The 24,361-nt window shown below is 37.6% G+C and overlaps 1 protein-coding gene across 3 annotated transcripts in view; it reads left to right on the plus strand.

Moving 5' to 3' along the window:
* Positions 1–24,361, plus strand: part of Pard3b (par-3 family cell polarity regulator beta) — a 997,480-nt gene that overhangs the window by 439,863 nt on the left and 533,256 nt on the right. For all 3 annotated transcript variants that reach the window (XM_031367697.1, XM_031367695.1, XM_031367696.1), the window contains exon 4: positions 3,132–3,241. In XM_031367697.1, coding sequence (XP_031223557.1) covers positions 3,132–3,241 — 110 coding nt within the window. The remainder of the gene's footprint in view (positions 1–3,131; positions 3,242–24,361) is intronic.

Genomic DNA, 24,361 nt, shown 5'->3' on the forward strand with positions numbered 1-24,361 from the left:
GATACTCTTCCTGTCTGAAGAAGACACAGTGGTCAGCTATGCATTGTACATGCCTTAGAATCCCCCTTTCCCATCAGCTTCTTCAAGTTTCTATCACCAGGTTTTAAAGGGAAAGATTAGTACAGAATAGTCTACTTTCAGTGTCCCAGAGGCAGCACAGCACAGACACAGTTCAATCATATGACTTTCAAAGCCATTGTCTCATCCACTGCACCAGTGCATGGCAGTTAGCAGTATTAGCATCTGCAAGCTTTAGTTAGGTTTCAAGCTCCTTCAGCAAGTATGCATGTTTACTTCCTCCCCTCCCCACAAGGGGGAAAAAAAAAACAGGCAGAGTCCCCTCCTCCTATTTAGTGAGCTTGAATTGTGAAGTGCGACTTTAGCCCTACTGTGTTCACAGATTGGCCTAAGCATTAACCCCTCTCCTTGTTTGCCTTCACTGAACACAAGGATGCTCTCTCTCACTATGAGTGGCAAGTCGGACCCTCCTTGACAGAAGTCTGCTAATAGGGGTTGGCAGTTTGAAAAATAATATGAGGAGGGTTAGTTTAAAACTGAGATAACAGTTAACAGTTCATATTTTGAGATGCTCATTATTAATTCCAGTATGAAATGATTTGCACTTGTTATTAACACATTAAGACAGCCAAGGAAAAATTAGAAGGTGACTCAACAGGAGACATTCAAATGTGGAAGGAAAAAAAATAACCACAGAGGGAAACTTTTTCCTAATGAGCTGAGTCCACATTTAAGAAAGATCCATCCATTTTAAAGGTTGATTGGTTGTTGGGGGGGGTGTATATTTATTACTTAGATTTGTTTTCATCTGATACATAAAAATGTGAAAGGCATACATAATACTGGAGTACCATACATGAATTGTTTTAGTGTTCTAAACAATCGATATAGTGGAATAAACTGAATTGTCATCTCCTGAGAAGTGTTACAGTGTCATGGCATATTGAAAGCATAAGGCTGAGCACATGCTAGTTCAAAAGCATCTGAAGTAATTTAACATTTTATCATAAAGCAGGAGATAAACTGCAATGAGGCAGAGGTTCACATCCTCAAGGTGGAAGGCAAGCTATCTTCTACAGCTTGAGAAAAAGACTGTTTTCATCTAAGAAAAAGCATGTGTCACACATTCTGACCAGTGTGTGTGTGTGTGTGTGTGTGTGTGTGTGCATATTTGCATGAATGTATCTGTTTGTTTGTTTATATGTGTGTATGGTATCTATATGTGTGAGTATATGTATTTATCTATATGTGTGCGTATATCTCTGTGTATATATGCATATATCTGTGTGTCTATGTGTTTGTATGTTTGTATTTGATGTGTATATGTGTTTGTATTTCTAAATGTATACACATATGTATGTATACATATTCATGTATGTATGTATTATATATGCATGTATGTATATGACTCAGCTGAAAAATCATAATAAATAAAAATTAAATCTTTCTGAGACTTTTGGTTACTATTTCTTTGTTGTATCATCACCTTGTTTTTGACAGTGAGGAAACAGCATGGTTAACCAAAGCTCCCTGTTTTCTGTTTACTTTTTCTTCTTTGAGATTGTTAAATTGTAACATTCACCTTATTAAATACTAGAAAATAATTGAGAGTTTCAAGGTGCCTCCCTTCCTGTTCTCCCACTTTCTTTGGGACCTTAAACATCATGAGTTGTTTCTGAGAAGCCTGCATCCAGACCCACTCTTCTCTCAGGCTGCTGCTCTGGTAGGGGATTACCTGAAAGAAGTTCAGCCTAAGGTCAACTGAAGAATGAGAAAGTTGATATGAGCCTGAGTTTTAAGGAAATTTTTCCTTCTAGTCTAGTTTATTTTTCAAGTTTCATTGAAGACAAAATTGCCAGCTGTACAGTGGAGCCATTGTTTATAACACTGTGGAGATGGAGGAAGTATAGAGTAATGAGGTGATGTTTCTATTAAGTAAAGGGAAAGAGAGAAAGTAGGAGGGATTGCTAGTGTATTTGGTCATAGTGTTTTTCTATCTTGAACAGCACATCAACATATTTAAAGTCTTCAAGAAAGCAGGTTATGTGGAGAAAAAGGTTAAAAAGTGTTAGTGATTCTGTGTGGTGTAAAGGAAAAAAAATGTTGTACCACATATGAAATCTATTTGGTAAATAACTTAAGGCAGGACTGAAAATGTTCCTTCACACTCAAACACTGATTGCAATTTGGGGGATTATTTTCAGAACGTTGATAAATGAGAAACTGCATTCAACTCCTTCTCACTCTTTCCCCCAAAGTATACAAATAAAAAGCTTATTTTTTTCCGTGAGAGAGATTTTTAAACCACAGACAGGTTTTTGTCTTTACATTTTTTTCTCTATAGCAGCCAATTTTGTATGAAACAAATGATTTCGGGCCTAATTGCAGTGAGCGCCTGTGCTTGGTTTGCCAGCTCTGTTGAGGTTGAATTGCATTTGAACTTTCTAACAGTATGATCTTTTTTTCAGAATTTAATAACTGACTAAAATATTCAATAATGGGAGCTTTTATTAAATTAAAAAGAAATCAGGATATATTTTTAGAAGAACTAACTTATTTTCTTTATCAGTTTGTCTACTTTAAGGGAAAGGGACAGAATGAAAGCAACCCCTTGTATACTTAAATAGACATTAATGCCATAAGCACAGAGAATAATTTCATTCAGTGTGGATCAATGTTCAAAAGGTTTGGGAAGCATCACATGGCAGTAATAACTGTGCTTCTAGGTCTGTGGAATAACGAACTACATTGAATGTTTGAACTTCTTCATCAGTCTTCTGCATAATTAGTCTCTAAATTTCCACATGATTCTTAAAACCATTCTTAAATAGCCCACTGCCCAATCTCGCATCACCTAACACATCTGTTAAACGCAATGTCTGGTTTTCAAAGCAGGTAGGGAATGATGAGGGTTGGAAGACTGAGTGTATGCGGGCTGCCCTACCTAGAGATGCCCAAAGAGAATTGGGTGGGTTCATTTACAAGCATCCTTAGAAACGGAATGGTAAAACATGAAAGCCTGTTATAAACCCTTTTAATTAAAACACATTGTACCATATATTCTCCTCTCCACGGGGTTCATCTGACCTCTCACCTCTTCCTTTGTCCTGCAGGCACTCCACTGCTGGTTAGGAGAAGCAGTGACCCAGCACCAGGGCCCCATGCTGATGCCCAGCCAAGCACTGCAAGCCTGAGTGGCCAGAGTTTGAAACCTGTTGTTCTGGTAGGTATCTTACCATCTGCATCTCTGTGAGGGATCAAAGGGCCTTGCCCATCCACTCCAAACAGCTGATAATTAGATACAGGCCTTTTGATGAAATGCAGAGTAGCGATTATAAAAATAGATAGCATGGTCTAATAGTAGGATACAGTTATAACGAGGGCCCTAACTTACATAGTGGTGATTGTGTGTCAAACCCTCATTTAAACTTCTACATGTAAGTAAGGACATGTCTCTCTTCTCCAATTTTCTGATAGAATGTGAGGCAGGGAGAGATTCGGGACATGTGGCTATTTGTTCAGTGATGTAGGAGACTCAGAACTGAACCAAGTGGTCTGACTCGAAAGGCCCTGTTTCCAGCCAGCATATGACCTTGCTGCACGCCTTCTGCCATTCTCCTTCAAAATGTCAGAGGGTAGGCTGGTGTATTTTCAGTGATTCAATGCAGTGCTTTGTATGGCAGAATGACAGGGAGTGTTGATACAGTTTGAGCTCCCAATACCATGAATATTTGAGGCTGGTACTGGCTTTCTAGAATTCAGCATTGGAACTGGAGAAAAATAAATTACATAAGAAAAAAATGCTTATGAGACAACACATTTGTAACTGCTGTATTTACAACTTCCAGGGCACAGGTATTTTCCATCTACCCACATAGACTGAAGATCCTATTCTTTATATTCTCTGTTGCTCTGAAGTACTGTAATGGTGGTTCATCCCTCCAAATAGTCTGCAAGTTAAACGTTGGTTAATGACCATACATGTCATCACATAGCATGATACTCAATGATGTAACTATATTTAAAGTCTCCTAAAAGCCCATCCCTGGCTCATTATGAGCCTCAGTATTTAGAGTATATTTTTATATACTTTATGAAAAATGTATATCAGAGTGATGAATGAACTAAGGCAATTCTTACAATTTGGTATAATTTTGTTTTCAAGAACCAGTGACAAAGATTATGAAATAGGAGCTTCTATGCTATATTATTATTTACCAGTTGATGGGTATTTCCCTAATTTGTATATATTTTCCCTTAAAGTAGTACCTTTAAAATATTTCAGATATAACATTATCTCTTTATCCTATTTAAAACTCTAGGTGCTGGAGTAATGGCTTAGTCCCTAAGAATGCCTTCTCTTTTAAATATGTATATTTTATTATTTCTTTTAATTTTTTATATTATAACTACATTCTTTTTCTTTTCCCTTTCCTCTCCCAAAGCCTTCCATATGCCTTTCTTTGCTCACCTTCAAATTCATGGTCACCATTTAAAAATTAATTGTTGTTATATGCATATATATACATATATACATATATGTACATACTTACACATACATATATGTGTTTTCAATTATATCCTGTTCAGTCTATATAATGTTATTCCTATATATGTGAATGTTTCCAGAGTTGACCATTTGGTATTAAATAGCCAATCATTGTGCTCTTCCCTGGGGAAGACTCTTTCTGCCGCTTTCAGCATTCTTTGGTTGCCTATTGCTCTTTCTGTAGGGTAGAGGCCTCATGCTCCCCCTCATACACTTCCCATATGCATGTCTCTTGGTGCATTCTTTGTTTAGCTCAAATCTAGGCATCATGTTGAAGAGTACCTATTTTCTTAGAGAGGACTTTTGTTGGGAACTCCAGCTGCTGGGAATGCTGTGCCCTCTTTTGGCCTCTGCAGGCACTTCACTCATGTACATGGATCAACACACCATAGCAAGCACATAATTGAAAGAAAAATAAAAACCTTTAAAGGCTTACCTCTTTAGGGAAGTAGATTTACTAGAACATTAATAAAAACTTGGTATATCTGATCTACTTGATTGATGGGTACAGAGAAAGCCAGTGTTTGATGTTTTATGGAGTTTTTGTTTGTTTATCTTCATTTCATTTTAAATATGCAGTGATTGAGACCAGGTTAAGTCTAAATATATTGAATTGGGAAAAGGAATTATATAAGTATGAGGAAATTTACATAAAAAATAAGTACAATTTAATGCATATTTTATGATGTCTTTGTACCCTAAAATGAGTCTATCTGATTGATGTTGTCACTGTTTTCGTGCAGAAAGATCCTCCCATATCTAGTTTAGTTTGTATCACATAGACTCAGTGCATAGAACAATAGAAATAACATAAACATTTCTTTCTTTTAGAGAAAATTAAGTCTCCCATCTTTGTAATATTTTTATCCAAATATGACCTCAGGGAATTCTGAGGCAGGGCATGTGGTTGGATTATATAGTATCACTAGCAGAGATTTGTGTTCTCATTTTGGGAAAAAAATACTGTCACTGAAAATTCTTGTATCTTGCCTTCATGTAAGTGATGTGGCTTAAGTACTGGTATGTCAGAAGTAGAAAGCCTATGCTGTTTTTCTTCTGCATAGTGGGCTATGTGCATGATGATGAGTGTACCTGAGACTTGAAGGATATGGTCCTTGCCTTGGCACAGGACAGAAACACTCAGGCTTCTTTTACTTTGATTATACAATAATCTCTACTGGTTGTGTGATTCCTAATGTACCAGGAACACAGACTGTGCTATGGTTTTCTTCATCTAGATCTAAGTACATGGAAAATGCTCAGTGTATGCATGCTTTGGGTCTAGAAATGAAAGATACATATAAACCTAGTGGGAATTCTTCAAGTTTCTGAGCACTACAGAGGTTTTAATTAATAATTAACCCAACTCAGCCTTTCTACCCATTACCCACACACTCTCTAAACTTCTTTCCTTTTTTATAATATTTATTTAGTCTCCCTAAGTCAAGAAACAAATACATGAACTGCCCTGCCATAAGAACTGTAGACAGGGTTAGTGAGTAAAGATTCCTGAGAGGGGGTCAGCTTTCACTCAGAAGAAAGGCATGGTTTGTGTGTCATAGTCTCATTAAGTTTTTGTTGAACTTGTGTTCAAATACATTTACAATCATGAGTTAAATAAACTATATATTAAATTATTTTAATTACTTTTTATTTCTAAATGTGGTTAATAGAAAACTATGCATTATATTTATCGTTCTCGATGTATTTATATCGAATAGTGTTCCTCGAGACAGAAGTAAAATCAGGTGTGAATTAGTAATATGATTTGAGATCCTAGGAGGAAGGGTCTCTGAGTCCTATGTTGTCTTTTGGGTGTCAGTATGATTCATTGTCATCCTGGCTCCTTTCTGTGAGTGCATTCACTTACTCTACAAACATCCACGGATAGATAAAAACCATGGCATCCTATACATGTCCATGTAGGTTCTGTCAGTACTTGCTTAGTGATGAGAGGGGGCCCTTTGGTGAAGGATGGGGAAACCAGCGCCACAGATCTTATCTGGGAGCACACAGTTGTTTCTTCATGACGTAGGAAGTCTGGATTGCTCACTCAAGGCTCTTTTCCATGCCTCAGATAGCATAGTTATACTGACAGTGTTACTTGGAGCAACTTGATTTCTCTGGTTGGATAAGAGCTGGTACAGATAGGGAATGTATGGTAATATACCCCTTGCAGTAAGCAATGTGAAAAACAATTGCTTTAAAGATACATGTTCCATTGCTTCTCCTTTCCACTTCCTAAAAAGTGTTCTCATGTAAGTAATTCACAGACAGAAGGACCCCAAGTGGTTTATTCCCAGTAAAGTTAGTCATAATCCACACCATAAGAATCTAGGGAATAAATACTTGACACATTTGACTGTGTTGAAGTACTGCCTTTAAAATCACTGTTGATGCTAGTTACTTTTAACTGTACTTTATTAGACCCACTGTAGTTAAAATTGCTTCACTGATGCCCAGAGATGTGTGCTTTGGAAAGGTTAGAAAATTTGCATCTTTCTTCCTGATTGAATTATTTCGAATTGGTTATTTCAGATGTACACTCACGAGCATGTTGGTCTTACAAGACAGCACCAAATTACAAAATTCGAATTTACTGCAAGTTTCAAATTCTCAGTGCTGAAAACCCTCCAAATTTCAGAGTTTGTTACTTAACTATCATCAGGTAAACAGCATGGAAATTTGTTTCCCTGCCTTCTCTTCATACCAGGTAGGATAGCTATTAATGTTCAAGCAGCAATAGCTATTCATCTTCCAAGACAGTAGCAAACCTCATTCTTCTGACACTTTTGTACTAAAGGAAGAGAACCCTGGGGACAGGATGTTAGAGTAGGAGTTTTCTTACGAGAGGCCTTACCTTCCTTCCCTTGATTGCAACCTGGTGTGTTCTCCTTCGGCTTAAGGGGCTGCCATAAATCTGAGCTCCTTGAAATAGATGTTCTTGAATTTTCAAATGGAACTCTAAACACATGTGATATTGCCCTTTAATATCCGGTTAACTAATATAGGTGTTTGTGTTTTAATGACTGTTTTCATCTTGCATTTCACCCTTAAGGCACATGGATCCTGCAGGGTGAGTAAATTAAAAAGTAGATTCCTGGATTGTATATGGTTGTTCTCTGAGACGAAGGATGGTGCTCTAAACCTGTTACTTAAATTACTTATATTACCAAAAATTGTGTGTGCATGTGTGTGTGTGTGGGGGGGGTGTTCACTTGTGGCCTTTAGAAGTTGATGTGTATTATCATATAAATTCTATTTTTAAAAATTATGTGGTCAGTTTGGGTGGTTGTTAAAGTAGAAGGCATTGCTTGGCTATCAGGGGTATCCGGGGTATCAGAGGTGTGATATCTCTCTGGAGTTTTAGTATGGGGTGGCCAAGAGACTCATCATTCTCTGCAGTTTAGAAGGAGAGCAAAAGATTAAGATGAGAAGCCCCATTTCTGAGGGTTAAGTAGTACAGGGAACCAATTCCTTGACTCTATACACTGTCTCTGAGTAAGAGAGTCTCACATTCTGCCTGCAAAGGTCCAGTAGCTAAGACTATTCCATTCTATTTATCATCTTTCCTACCTAGCACATAGACATAAATCCAGGAGTTTAAGATGAATTTTTTTTCATTTTTGCTCCTAGACTCACATATACCTGTTTATTCAATAGCAACACAATTGTTCAGTATTTTACCATTAGGGGAGAAGAACAGGCTGGCTCTGGAGGATGCCCGCAGAAATATTTCCAGTTGTCAGGAATATTCTACTGGAGGATAGATAGAAATCCAAATGATCTTTAGAGATATGGGTGTTTCATCGGCAAAGATCCTGCAGGTGGTACTGTTGAAGAGAAATCTTTCCAGTGTGTAGTGGCGTTCTTCTTGCCTGGGGATGGAGAAATGTCTTATTGGATGATATATATCTCTTTCTGAGCATGTCATGGATATCGAAACTATTATAAATGTTTCCCCCAGATTAAACTTTCTCAAAACCATGAGCAAAATCATTGAGATATTACAAATAAAGTTTAATAGCTTGTCTGTTAGGTTAAAAGTGAAAAGGCATTTGGTTGTGGGCTACTGACCATATACGCAAACCAGGTAACTATGGTCTGCCTTTCTTGGTGATTAGTCTAAGTCTACATTTAATAAGGAAAATACAAGTGGTTTATGCCAAAAGTCAACTTAAGATAGTAAAGAGTTTGGATGAACAAATGTTAATTTCTCTCCAGTCGATATTACAGCTTTATAGCTATAGAGGTTCAGACTGGATGACTGCTGGGGGGTATCTGAAGGAAGGTGATAGCCATTGTATTTCAGCCAGGAGTGTTGGATGCTGTTCAATGAAAGGGAATAGCTTGGAACATACAATTGTATTATTTAGAGATACTGAATCCTACAAAAGGTTTTTCTTTCATTCTTTCCTTTTTTTTTTCTGACAGTGATGTAATAATAGTCCTGTTGTTTGTAACTCCAGCTGTTCACGCTGTGGGCTGATAAGACCAGAGCTAGAAGACACAGTGCAGCAATGGTTTTTCATATGGCTTTGTTTTAAGAGATAAAGCTGCCAACCAGTATTTCATGAAACCAGATGTTTACTAAGTTTGGCAAGTTTAGGCAGCTTAATTTTTAAAACATTGTGCTTAGAGACTATGCTTCAGGTCGGAGAGAGTGAGGAGCCTGGTTTATTCTACAGCAGAGTTTTTCACTGCAATTTTGTAGAGGTTGATTTAAACAAACAAACAAACAAACAAAAACTGGCCTAGCTGAATGTCTGCACCATGAAGCCAGGAACCCTGGGAAATGTGATCCCCTGTTCAGGACCGTGCTTCTGCATCACTTATCCTGAGTCTAGTTTAAAACTGGAAAACAAAAAGAAAGTTCACTATTCCAAGTCTTTTTCAGAAAGGAGAACTAACCATAGTTTTTGTTTTCAGTTAGGCTCTAAGCATAATATAATCTGAATGCATTTTGCTTTCATATCAAAATATATTGATTGACATTTTAGATATCCACACCTTGTGCTGCAAGCCATTAGGAAACCTTCAGAAATTGCTCTTCTTCTCGGGAAACATAGAGAGAGCTTGGTTAAGAAGACCAAATCCAAAGCAACTGAACAGCCCTCCCAACCTGAGCATATATCAGATTACTAGATGTTACATCTTAACAAGAATATCCCTGTTCTTAGCCTACACCTTGCACTTTGGCTCTTGGCCTGAGTTTAAGTTTCCTTAAACACTGAAGGAAGCACCATGTTTGATGTCTCTGTTAGTTCTTATTTTCCTGCAGTGTAACTACCAGTTGGCATGTTGCTAAGGCAGCAAGCACTTACAGCTGGTGTTCTCTTATTTGTGTTCAAGTCCCCAGGCACAGTGCCTGTCACATGGTAGATCGTCATAGATGTATGAGGCTTAAAACTTTTCTTTCTGAGATGAGTAAGGTGAAGTCAACCTTCAGGCAGCTTTGGCTCGTTTTTTAAGTGTGTTTATTGTGTATTTGTGCATATCTGTATGTGCATATACACACACATATATGAATGAATTGGATTATGAAAGGTCCTGCCTTTCTTTATGAAATTAAATACAGTTTTCTACCTGAAATAGCTCCAGCTGAGTTGTGAAAGTCAGTGAAATGCCCAAGCATGACTTTTCTGCTACAAACTTAACTGAGAGCTGGTGGCTGAGGTCAGCACTTTGGATTCTCAGACATTTCGTTTTAGAATTTAAACAATGAGCTGGTTCAGAGAATTAGTAAAAATTATAGGGAGAGAACATGCCATTATTATTCTGCTCATGAATTGTTATAGAGGCTAATTTTACAAGTAAACTGTGAAGAAAAACAGAATAGAAATTAATTCCAACGTAGTACATTCACTTATTTGGACTTCTTTTTCTGTCAACCAAATTGTGAGTTCTATAATATAAACTTAGCAAGCTCATCAGTCATAATGTTATACTCTTCTAATAGCTGTGTTCAAAGACTTCAAAAACACTTCTGGTTTTAATTTTGGGTTCATTTCTTACACTACGGCATCTAAAGATGTTCCTCTCCAGCACTTCTTTTATTCCAGCTTTTCTTAATATGTTTTTCTAGTTTTGACTAATGTAGGAAGAATATAAAAATACTTCTGGTACTTGGATTAATTAGAGTACGGGGGACAAAATGTGGTAAAATGTGTTTTTAGTGCTCTGATCAGATCCAGTTTTGACACTGTCGCTGAAGTTTATTTAGATGTGTAGCTTTTTCTGAAGATCAAGATCCTATACTCTGTATGGCTAACACTGTAACCTTGGAAGAATGTATAAGTTGTGAATGATTCGTTCCCAAAGTGTGTATACCTAAAAATAAAATAAAATAAAATAAGCAAGAAAGCTACATGAATTGTAATTGCTATTATTCATTTAAACTCCATACTAATGACTTGTGGGTTCCTGGTATGAGTTTTTAACCTGGGTGAGAATAGATTCAACTTTAAATTCTATCCTAATGTCCTATGAACATCTATGCATTCAAAGAACAGCAATGAATTTTTCCATCTAAGATACCAGTAGTCTGTATGTATTTTCCAAGTAAATAATAAAGACAAACATTTAAAATAAAAACCTGAATATCCATACAGAGGCAGTATCATAAAATGGTGTCTCCACAAACACCCATCAGTTCATTCAATGAGATAGCTGCCTTTAAAAAAATCCCATATCTAAACCCAAGTAGCTAGGTATGTCCAAGGCTAGAGTCAAGGTTGAGAAAGGTGGGTTTTGTTTTTGCTTGTTGTTATTGTTGTTCTCTTCTGTGATGACTTCTGAGCTTCAACTGATAAACATCCATGGTGTAGACTGTAAGGGTTAATGAACATTCTCCCTTGGGAAGCATTAGGATCCTAGATTCTGAAAGAAATACAACTTTCTCTTCAGATGAGGATTTTTTTTTTTCTCTCGAAAACTACACCCTCCTGAAGTGTGTTTCATTCTGGCTTCTGCTTACAAAGTGGAGTTAGTTATAGAATGACATCAACATTGTACAGACATTAAACAAGACTTTTCTTTCTCAGGAGGGGGCCCCTTTCCTAATGGCCCTGTGCCATAAAGTTGAATTCTGATGTAGATGAATCACATTTTAAAAGTCGCTACTGTGTGTGTTTTACGCTTGTGGAAACACGTAACATCCTCATGAGCAGCGTGTGGCTTGTCACAGTACTGCTTTTGATGTCTGATTAGATGATCATGGAGACATCTGGAGTGAGTTAGGTTTGAAGGAACTGTTGTGAGCCAATGGAGGCCCCAAAGCCTTCGGACAGAGTCAGGCTTTATTATTTCTTTTTTCTAAATCATAAGTTTTTTCGATCTTTAATTGACTTTTTTGAGCCATCTCTCCAGATAGATCTCCATACTTTTAAAATATAAATGGATAAATGATATTTGTTGAAAAAAATCATAAAGGGTTATTGCCGTGGGAAGAAACTGGCAGCTCATGCATCTGAAGTCAGAACTGACTTCTTACAGAGACTGCTGTGTCTGTTACCTCTGCCTTTAATCTCAGTCACTGCCAGTCAGACCAGCCTTCTCTGTGTTAACAGAGAATGTATATTTGATTCCAGCTCTGTTCTTACCACGATCCAAGGAAAGCAAGCAGACAGGGACACAGCTGATACTGTTTGGACTACAGTGCTGCTGCGTGTGGGGAGCACTCATTGAGCAATCACTCATTAATACAACAAACTGTACTTGAGTGCTCGCAAAATGTGAGCATTGCATAGAGGCTGGGTAATTTCCAGAGACGTCCTTTACCCCAAATGTTTGCGATTAGGAGTGTTTGGAATTTGGAGTAATTCTGGATGTTGAAATATTTTCATATATGCTATTTTAAGAAATAGGCCTAATACTAAGCATTAAATTTATTTGTTTTCTGAGCACCTTGGATATTATTGTCCTAAAATGCAAGCCACATTTAAATAATCTGATTCTCTGCTGTAGCCTACTCACAGAAATTGAGGGGTGGGATTTTCCACTTGAGTTATCAGGTTAGAGGTGCTCAGTCAACGAAACACAGCTCTTTATGTATTCGTGAGTAAGGCTATTTTTACCTATTTTTACCTATATAGATGGGTAGACACACACACACACACACACACACACACACACGATTTTTTGCCTTAAAATCCCCTTTTCAGAGCCTCCAAAATGTCTATTACATTTCTTATTATAACTGTCTATGAGAACTCCTTTTCTTCTGAGGTCGTGGAAATATGCACACGGTCTTTGTCATCTGAAGCATTTAAGCGCCCAGGTCAGGGGTTCAAGTACATTCACAGCCGGGCTTCTACGATCACTACCTCTAGAGTTCTGCATTCTACAAAACTGAATTCCGTAGCCATTAAAAATGATCTCTACTGTCCAGAAACCCTGACAACTACAATTTATATTTTTTTTCTCTTCCTAATTTTGAAACCCTTGGCAGCTCATGGCAGTGGACTCATGTAGTCACTGTCTGTGTGACCAGCTAATATGATTAAGCATCTCGTCCTCAAGCTACATGCATCCTGTACCGCATGTCTACACAGATTTCCAGTTCGAAGCTCAAAGAATCCTATTGTTCCTGTATACTCTATTTGGAGGATTTTGTTGATGGAAATTAGATTATCTCTCTTTCACCTTGAGTATGGTGCAGCTGTGGACATGTGTGTCATATTTAAGTCCATGTTTGCAGCAGGATATGATAGCACAAACCTGCACACTCCTCAGACTTTGGGAGCCAAAATGAGAGTCTCAAATCAAAATTTAAGGAGCAACCTGGAAGATGCAAATACTTCCACCCAGCCAATGGACAGAAGCCGGGGACTCCTGTGGTTCATTTAGGGAAAGGCTGGGAGAAGCTGAGGAGGAGGGTAACCCTATAGGAGGACCAGCAGTCTCAACTAATCTGGACCCCCAAGATCTCGCTGGTCCGGTGCCCCCGACACACATACAACAGAGAACTGCCTGGTCTGGCTTCAGTGAGAGAAAATGAACCTAACCCTCCAGAGACTTGAGGCCCCAGGGAGTGGGGAGGCCTGGCAGGGTGGGGTGGTAGGGAACATCCTCTTGGAGACAGGGACATGGTGAAATGGGATGAGGAACTGTGGAGGCAGACCAGGGGAGGGATAATGGCTGGCCTGGAAAAAAAAAAAAGATTAAAGATAAGTCTTTAAAAAAGAAGCAACCTATATATATTCACACATATAATGCAAATATGAGGTCCCATTTTTCATCCGTCCTCTTTCTAAACAAAAGTATAATTTCTGAATCATATGGTTATTCTGTTTACTTTTACTTTTATTTTTACATGATATTATTGTCCTAAATTTCACTTTTTTTCCTAATATTCACTTTTTAATGGAACTACTTTCCTCAGGCAATTTTACTTCCAAAATGTTTTTGTAAGTAGCCATCCTAATGAGTAAGATATTATCATGACTTTTTATTTACACTTCTTTCATGATTAATGATTTTGAACATCTGCTGAAATACTTACTGGTTATTTACAAATGTTTGGTCTTTATAACTCTTTTGCCGAAATTTAAGTTGGGTTGCTTATTTTTATTGTTGAGTTTTAAGTGTACCCTATAGATTCTGAATATTAAGTTGTTATCAAGTATATAATTTGCAAATATTTTCTCCTTTTTCATTTTATTGATTGCATTTTAAGGGTGAAACATGCTATTGTCATGAAATTCAGGTTTTATGTTTTTTCATTTGTTTCCTATGTCTTTAATATTGGTGTAATCATTATCTATTTATTTAATACTTCTAGTAAGTTTTTATCTAACAGTGTTATAGTATTGCCTCACTTAGGACATTGACCCACTTTTAACCAGACCTCATAGTCTTAAACCCAGACACCGTACAAGCTAAGCCCCATGTTTGCTGCAGAGTGATATCAAGACCAGGCTGAGGAGATAGCATAGTGGGAGAAAGCTTTCCTAGCATGCACAAAGCCCTAGGTTCACTCTTTAGCACTGAAGGACAGACAGACAGATAAAAACAGACTGGTGTGTTCTATGTAACACACTTGTCTGGCATGTGCAGGACTCCAAGTTTAATTCTCTGTATTGCCAAAAATAATATCCTAGATTTCCATCAAATGAATGGAAAAAGAAACTGCTGTTATCTACAAATGATGGAAAGCTATGTAAATACAAAAGGATAAAATCCTCCCTTTTGTGACAACATAGATAGGCATCAAGTCATTAGGTTAAGTTAAAGAAGCCAAGTTTTACCAGAACTCACTATAGGAGTCTAAAATAGATAAGAGCAGGTACCAAAAAGCAAGAGCAGTAGGAAGGAGGGAGGCAGAGCTGAGGAAATGTTGGTCAAAAGTACTAAGTTATAGCTATACTGGAGTTTGAATGTTCTCTTGCATAATAAGATGACTATGGATAATGCTGACTTCATTAAGAATTTCCAAAGATTTGGAATACAATATTTTAGGTGTTTAACTATCAACAAAAAGTAAATGCTTTGGAAAACACGCCTTTGCTGCTATGAGCATTACACCATTTACACAAACATGTATCACTACCATGTAGAATACTATATAGAATTCACGTATGTCAATTTAAAGACCATCCTTCCCTACTGAAGGGTCTTGGCAGCCTTTTTGAAAATGACCTCATATGCAAAAGTTTACTTTCAGGTTCTTAATACAACTTTTTGTAGTCTTACCTTGAGTTTTCTACTAAGCATCAACTCTAGAAAACAGACATAAGGAACCCCATGCGTACCATCCTCTACTTTCCATACACACTTCTTTCTCAGTACCCTGGCTCAGCTTTTGGTTGAATGGCCAATATTGATTTCCCTTTTCTCCTCACGTGTGCTTCTAGATTCACTTCTCTGTCTAAACCAGTTCTTGCCCACCCTCTGTCTCTCATGATCCCCTCCACCCCATGTACTTGGCTTGTTCATTATTTCCACTGAGGATCTCCCTTATATGCCCTGAGCTCCCTCTGATTTACTGAATATCTTACACATTTAGAACATAATCCTGTAGCTAAAGAACAATGATACTTAGAAAAGGTTTGAAGAAGGGGTGAAATACATTTTGAGGGTGAATCTATTTAAATTCTTTATTTGCATTGAAATGGCCTGCATTCTATTTCAGCCAACAGGAGACCATGTATTATCAGCCCCAGGTATTGTGGGGAGGGGTTTCTCTTACTCAATACCAAGTTCATAACCTGGTGCAAAAACTATTATATACAGGAACTTTTTGATATGCAATGGTATTACAATTCATTTAACCCATAATGAATTGAAGATATTTGAGGGTTAAATACACTTAATATTCTCTTTAGAACCTGATAGTTTAGTCCAGTCTGCCTTGAACATGCTCAAAGATTTATGTGATCCCACTGTTGGAGTTATGTAACACTAATTCAATAACAACTTGTTGAGAATTCCATGTATTTTGTTGGATAGCTATAAATGTTTACAACACGGTGGAACAGAAAGTATTGGTTGTTTCCCTCCAGATGGGCAGTTGATGGAGCTAGAGATTGCCACTCCCACCCAAGAAACAACCTCGACATTGTCACTAGGAACGAAGTATAAAGGTTTCTGTCTAGTACTTTTCTCTTTCACAATGTCAGATATAATAGTTCTAATTGGACATTTCATAAGTTGGGAGCATCTGTATGCCCTAGTCTACTATTCCACTCCATAAGGAGTTAGGTTTCATTGCCTTGATTTTATAGATGAAGCATCTCAGGCTGAGACAGGATAACACATTTGCCTTGACCAACACCATTGACAACTAGCAACAGTAGGAGTGGCCTTCAAATGGTCTTCATCTGAGCTATGGCCTTTTTACAAAACTGCCTGCCAACAAGTGGCCATGTCTTACTATTTCCAGGTCATGGGGAAAGGGCTTAATATCGAGATCATATGTTACCTTAGAAGCACCACTTGCCTCCACATGATGCAGCTGTGGGTTAGATGATTTGGGAAATCTTCATTTGAAGCTGCCTTCAAAGTCCTTTAAAAAAAACTGTAATTTTAATATCCTATAGTTACACTTCACTTTTCTACCAAAAATGGTATTGTTCTAGCTAATGCCACAGCTTTGTACTGTAGAGCTAGTCTCAAATGACTTGACTGTTTACACAGTTCAGATACCCCTGAGAAGTTCTAACCACCACGAAAGCATGTGATACAGACCTTAAACACATTTGTGGAAAAACGACTCAGATGTGCCTTTAAGCAGCAGTGTTTTATTGCCATTCTTTGTTTATGGAATTGTCTGGTGGTTAAGACAAGTAGGTTTGATCCCTGACTCATCCACTGGCTCATTGTCAGGCGAAGCAAGTATAATTTTGTTCTCTATCTGGAAGGAAAAGATTGTCTTCCATCTTGGTCACAGTGGAATTGCGAGGTTAATGCCTTTTATCTTGAGTGCAGCATTTAACAGACTGTGGGTGTTTAATATATGTTAATAATAGTGATAATAATGAATGTTGATAATTAAAGGTCTTTTATAATTACTAAATTTCTAATGTGTGTTAAATATAATTAAAGGGAAATTATTTAAATTAATATGCATGCCTACAAAAACTGGAGCTAGCCACAGCTTTTATTTTTAGCATCTTAAATAGCATCATGAATGTGAATCCAGGATTAAGAAATCCAGTGATAATGACAGTTTCACTAGGGTCATGTATAGAGGGAGAACCCATGTCTGGTTTGGGTCTAGAAATGAAAAACAAAATCATCTTTCTGAGCTGAGAAGCATAGTGAATGGGAAGCCACAAGGGACGTTTGTGGTTGGAATTTCGCCACATAAAGCTGGGCATCCAACATCATTGCTAGGTTTTTCTCTCTGAGATTGCTATTCATGTATTCTACACAAGGAAGAGAAAGGCTTTTATGGGAATAGGGTACCATCCCTCATCCCTCAAAAAAAATTTAAAAAAATAAATAAATAAATAAAAGGAAGCAAAGGCATTGGAAGTAGTTGAGATACAGTAATAATAAATAATGACCCTGAGATTTAGTATAGAGAATGATTCCCCAAATTCCAGTGTACCCATGTCACATAGGATTATTACTCCATAATACATCAGGGAAGAAATCCTGAGAGGAGCAGCATTAATATGGTTAATGCCTGTATGCTCAGGGTGAGGGCCTGATGTAAATGGAGTCACAGAGCCTCCAGCAGACTGATCTTCTGGCACCTTCCCCTTATTTGGATTTTACTCTTCTCATCCACAAACTTCATGTTATAATTACAGTTACATCAGGGCATTGGCTTAAGAAACAAATGAAGTATCATCTGTAAAATTGTTAGGATGCATGGCATGTTTGTTGGATTTGTTATGGATAAAGCGGACAATAGAGATAATTAGGGAGTTAACATTCTTTTAAAGCTGAACTTAATCAGGCTTGTTTTTACTTAAGCTAGGAATAGCATACATCTAGAAAAAAATACCAGTTCCCGAAGTCAATCATTGAATATATGGTGAATCTCTGTTTATAAGGACCTTTACAAGCTCCAAATCATTGGAAGATGAAAGGTACCCATCTGAAGATCAGGCCTTATGTCAATATTGGAGCTGCCTCCATGAATCCAGCCTCAGTTTTCTTTTTGTTATAAAACAATGACTCTTTTCCTTGTAAACATTTAAGTGAAAAACCAAGGAGGAGAAAGCTGAGTAGAAGAATTCTTTAGCAATATGATGACTTCTAATGGTCCTAACCCACAGCCCATCAAATTCCACAGCTCTGCACAAGTCCTCTGCCCTTCTGAACTTACCTGGGTTGTGCCTCTTACTCTATCTGGAATAGCCTACTGGGTTTCTCTGTGGCCCAGATTCCTTCTCTACAAAGACAAGACTCTAAGGTCTTTCTACTTTCTAGAAGCTTGGACATACACAGCACAAGTATACTTCTCTTTGGGAACTCTTTTAAGGAAGTATGTAATATGTTTGTTGAAATCATGATGAAATACATTCTTAGAGGACATCAGCATTTAATGTGGCACCAAGTGTCAGAGGCCAGTCTCAAGTCAGGCAGCAATGTTAGTTCCCTGCTTAAGCAGCTCCCTGCTTTCGGAAGACGCTGCAGTGCTCACAGACAGAGTCAACTATCTCATGTTTACTTCCTACAGTGGGAGTGGCTGGTCAAGAGTAGTGAGACCACATCCTCTGTGTGTGCTTATGTGGAAGTGTACTGAGGCTACAGGGTATTTTTATCATGTCTATAGCACTTAGTGTGTGGCAGGGATTTACTAAGTAATGACTGTCTGGATTCCTGAATGGATGACAAAAACTACCAGATGATCAGCACAAGGAAAGAGTGGGAAACAGAACAAGTTGTCAGATTCTAACATGATGATGGATTTGTAGAGAAAAGCCTTTAATGTCAGTATTTAAATAAAAAAGGAAGGGTTTCTGATGGCAATGTAAATGTTGCTTTTGGTCTGGCTTCAAAATCTTTAGTTTTAATTAGAATGCAAAAATGATAGGTATCACTGGGATGTATTGACTCCTATATTTCACATATTGTTGATCTTTATTATCCTCCCTAGTTCTGTGCTTCTCGCCTTTAACTTGAGCAGCCTCTGAGTAAACTGTTCCTCTTCCCAAATAGTCCATCTTCTTACTTCTATGGAATACACATCCTAGAGTCCTCATCAAGAGAGAACATGAAATATTTGTCTTTCTGGAATTGGCATACTTAGATAATCTCCATTTCTATTCATTTTGATAAAATGACATAATTTCATTTTAAGATGTTTAAAGAAAGCTCCATTAGTCATGTATATCTGTATTTCTTTTTCTTTTCATCTACTGACTAACATCTAGACTGATTCCATGCCTTGGCATGGATTGGCCCCTATCTCTGTGATGTTCTGACTTTCATTTCTTCAGGTATATGCCCAGCAGTCATATAACTGAAACATATGGTGGATGTATTTTTAATTTTTGTATAAACATCCATATGGATTTCCATAGTAGCCACTAATTTATATTCCCAATATATGAGTCTCCCTTTCTCTCTCTTTTTTCCAGAATTTAGTTTTTCCCATAAAATATGGGTATTTTATTCTAGTTCTGTGAAAAAGTAGAGAGAAGAGAAAGGGAGAAAGAAAGAGAGGAAGGGAGGAATGGGGAGAGAGAGGGAGAGGGAAGCAGGAAGGGAGGGAGGGAAATAATAATTGGGAACACTGAAGCAGATATATATGTTTAAATATATATGTTTATCTTTGCATATGCATTTTTTCTTACTGACATTTTAGTCTTACTGACATTTATATCTTCACTTTTTTTAGCCTCTTGATTAAATCTTACATGTCATAACATGTGCTCCTAGTACTTATACCTTCATTGTCTGTTCAATCCCTTACTAGTATTTGTGTTATATTCATTAATTTGTGTTTTAGCCAGTTGTATCATTGGCCAAACTGTTTATTTGAAAATGTCTTGGAAAAGTTTCACGTTATGCTTTGCCCGTTACTTGCTCAGTAGGTGACATTTCAATATTCTTTGCAACTTGGTTCATCTTACGACTCTCTATGCAGGTTCCCTCTGCAATCTATTTAAGTTTCTGGTGCCACACATACCTTTATCTTCTGGATAAGACTGCCAGTGTCCACAAGCGTGGGGTCAGTATAAACTCTATGGTACCTGAGCTGGACTCTGATTTAACCAGAGGCAAGTTCTTTTGGCAAGCCTCTGGATGTTTCACCAGACCTTTCTAAGTTAGCTTCTCCCTTTGGTTCAGGAAGTGATTCTCTTCACTGCTCTTTGCAATAACTTAATGTTTTACTATATTTGCTGGCTTGTGGCTTATGCAGAATTCTTATTATTTGCTTTCAATGATAGCCATTCTTACAGGGGTAATATAGAATCTCAATATACTCTTGTTCTTCATTTCTCTGATGTGTAATGATTTTTAACATATATTTATTGGCCATTTGGCTTTCTTTTGAGAACTGTCCATTCAGTTTTTTTGCCCATTTATTGATTGGATAATTTGCTTCTTCAGTTTTTGTACTTTTTCATAGCTTTTATGATTCACATTTAAATTATGACAAACGTGCTCTAAGAACTCTAGCATGAATTTATCTATTTATGTTCAATATCTGTAATTTAAAACGGGCTTGGCTCTCTAAGACTATTATGTTATTTCTTCATTTAGACCCCACCTGCATAAGTCATCTTCTTGCTTCTTTCATTTAGAATGTGTGGGATGGGAGGGAGAGGGAGCTGTTTTGGCGGTTATTACAGAATTTAATTTTTGTTTGTGATCAATGTTTTCTTATTGATCTGCAAGTATATAATACAATTTCACTGTCAGTGGGTTTTGAGAAGAATAATTATAAAGCTTACCACAGTGACTGAAGTAAAAAGCCGAGCTTTACTGAACTTGGGCCTCTTTTGAAGGCTAGATAAACTAAGGCTTGAATTTTCACCAGAAGGCTGTATATAATATAGGAATATGAAAATAATTTGAGTCTGCGATCAAAAACATGCATTATGGCATATATAAGCTGCTTTATAAAATAATAAGAGTAGTTGACATCCTCCCAGGGGCTTCTGCTTCCATCCTTTCCAGGTTTGCTGCTAATGGTTTCAAGTCTAAGTTGTGACATCACACCATGCCGTCCTCTCCCGTGGTTGAATTCTATGTGATAAGTACCAGTATGTGACTTTCACTATCAAGGGGACTTTGATGTACTGTAGTATGTAAACTGAATTACCAAACAGATTTTTTTATTTAAAATACAAATTTTCAAAACAATGGACCAAGAAGAACAGATGAGCAGATGAAATTAAACATACTAAAAGCCATCATTTCCAAAGTAAAAGTCCAATAACCTAATTTGAAGGGAAAAAAATGGCATAGTTTTATTTTCTTGTTAGTGGGTTTTCCCACCAAAGACTATGATGTACAGCCGTCTTTCTTAGTCTCTGATATTATGTTCCTGGATTTGACTGAAGGATTTTTAAGACCTTCTCTCCATAGGCTTGAGCTGAGTTTGCAGCCTGGTTCATGATGACTCTCTTCACTTAACAAATAGTTGTTGGAAGTCCACTTTGTGGACCATGGCCTTTTCTGGGCATTAGAAAATGACTAGTTCTGCCCCAGGGAACTGTCTTTTATAGGTCTCCCTTCATTTCCTGTAAAAGTCATTCAGGAGAGCAGTGCCACGGGTTTCTTTGCTCAAGGGAAAAAAAAAAAAAAAATATATATATATATATATATATATATATATATATATACATATATATAACTAAAAGGGAGATTTGAACTAGTTTTTGAGGGGAAATTTTTCTTTTCAGAAATGCTAAGACTTCAAGGATGTCAGGAAGAACAAGGGGCCAATACATTTTAGCTGAAAGACAGAAAGTGATACTTAATAAAGACAGCAATGCGAGGAGATAGTGTGGTTTTCCAGGTAATTTTAAGTCCTTAAGTTTTGTTCACAGAATAAGAAGTGGGGAGCCAAACCATGGACTGGCATAGGCAGCAAATACAGGAGTTCAACTTAGAGCTACATGTAGGATCATTGAAGAGCCTAAATGAAGAGACTGCAGCCTCAATTCTGTAAGGACCAAAGGGACAGGTAGAAAAGTTGGAGTTTGTTATGATGAGGATGGCTTTGTTCATGTAAACTGGGGTGTTGGTTGAGTAGTAATTCCAAACCATCAGTCCCCATGCATACTTTGCCTCAGTTACTATCCTAAGTTACTTCTACCTAGTCCTAGAGCAACTTTGCAGAGTGGTTAGAATTTAACTTTTTTTTATTTTATTGATAAGGAAGTGAGGTGTGGGGGATGAAAAAATGAGACCTTAAGGAATTGAGGCTCATAGTAAGTGGCAGGGCAATAGTTAGAAAATAGAGTGCACAGATCTTTGAGCTGAGGTGATGCTCACTGGTAGGGAACTTGCTGAGCATATTGGAGGCATTGTGTTCAGTCCCAGTCAAACATACACACACAACATCATACACACACACACACACACACACACACACACACACACACTCACACTCACACTCACACACATACACACATACACACAACATCACACACTCACACACACACTCACACTCACACACATACACACAACATCACACACACATATGCACACACACACTCGTACACACACATGCTTATACACACACATACACACTCACACACACACAACATCATACACACACATACACATGCACATACTCACACACACTCATATACACACTCACACACATTCACACACACTCATACATATACACACACTCACATTCACACACACACACATATACATACACTCACACACACATCACACACACTCACACACACTCATACACATACACACATACACACATTCATACACACATGCACATGCACTCACACACACACACATGCATGTACACACACACAGGAGAGTGCAGGGCGAGTAGGAAGGATATACAAACAATCCCTGTTCTACATGTAGGTAGTCAAGTAGATGAGGGTTCTCCCATCTGACATACAGATCAATTTATAAACAAAGGTGCTTAGAAATCAAAGAAACTGCTCTTCATTTTCATTTAAAAAAAACTCCTCTTCATTTAAAAACTCTTCGATGTTGAACTCATTGATAACCTTGTAAGAGCAATTTCAGTAGATAGGAATAAGGCAAATCAGAAGTAAAACATTGCAGACAAGCCTGATGGAGCTCAAGTCACAGAGAACACACATTTGAACAAATGAGCACGGGTAACATTTGCAGAACTCTTTTATTTTTAAGATACAAAAGCACAAATTAGAATAATTCAGTAAAAAAAAAATTGGAGGCATTTAAAAAAAAAATGTTTCATGTAATCAAGCCTAGTTTTGAGTATCCCATTGTAGGAAGTAAGAGATGGAGGTGGACTTACGAGATCTGGCCTCTGCCTCACAGATTTTTAACATGTTTACCTACAAACCCAGTTTCCCCAATATAAGGCAGCAAGTGAAATGCAAAGGGCTCTGGTTTTCTCATTTACCAAGAGTAGCTAATGTTTGTTTCACTTTCATTTGGGGTTTTGTTGTTTGTCTTCTTGGCTCATACATGCTAGTTTCCTTCAGCTCTAGCAAGGAGAGGGAGGAAAGCCGTCTGCAGACCCCTGACCTGTGATGCTTGTGGAAGAAGAGTAACTCCCAGATGGGTAAGGGGCAGCCATTCCTGTGCACATTTACCCAGAACCAGAGGCAGACATGAATAGTCAGCAATGGCAGTGGATGAACGCTGCAAATTCAGAAAAGAATTTGGTAATGGCCTGGTGAAGGGAGCTTCAGGCAGAAACATGGCTTCTTGTAGGCCTTCAAGGAAGGCCAAGTGTTTGATAAGCATGAAGAATCAGTGAGCAAATTCCTGGCCACAGGATGCTAAGCATAGTTATGTTTTTCTGGCAGAGTAGAATTGTAAAATTACTTTATTTTTTCAAAGGGGCATGGAAAGACCTCTTCCTACAGCAAAGGGAACCTGAGAGAACTCAGATCTGCACTATAGCCCAGTCTGGTGAATCACAGTTTTTAAGAAGAGGGACCAAAAAAAATTCTGCGTCATGTTCTCCTTGTAGGAAGTTTATAAGATGTAAGAGCATTTTTGCAAAATCAGGTTATAAAGAATGACTGAGCCCAGCTGTGAACAAGCTGCTTGGAAACAGGGCAGGCTCAGTTACCTTTGTGTTGGTTTATCTATCACCCCAGGAATAGCAGTTTCGTGTATACATTTGCAAATGTTGCAGTTAGAGTGAAAAGACCGTGATATATTTAACAAATCAATAAATAACTCTGGAGT

Source organism: Mastomys coucha, unplaced genomic scaffold (assembly GCF_008632895.1).
Source record: "Mastomys coucha isolate ucsf_1 unplaced genomic scaffold, UCSF_Mcou_1 pScaffold14, whole genome shotgun sequence".
NCBI lineage: Eukaryota > Metazoa > Chordata > Mammalia > Rodentia > Muridae > Mastomys > Mastomys coucha.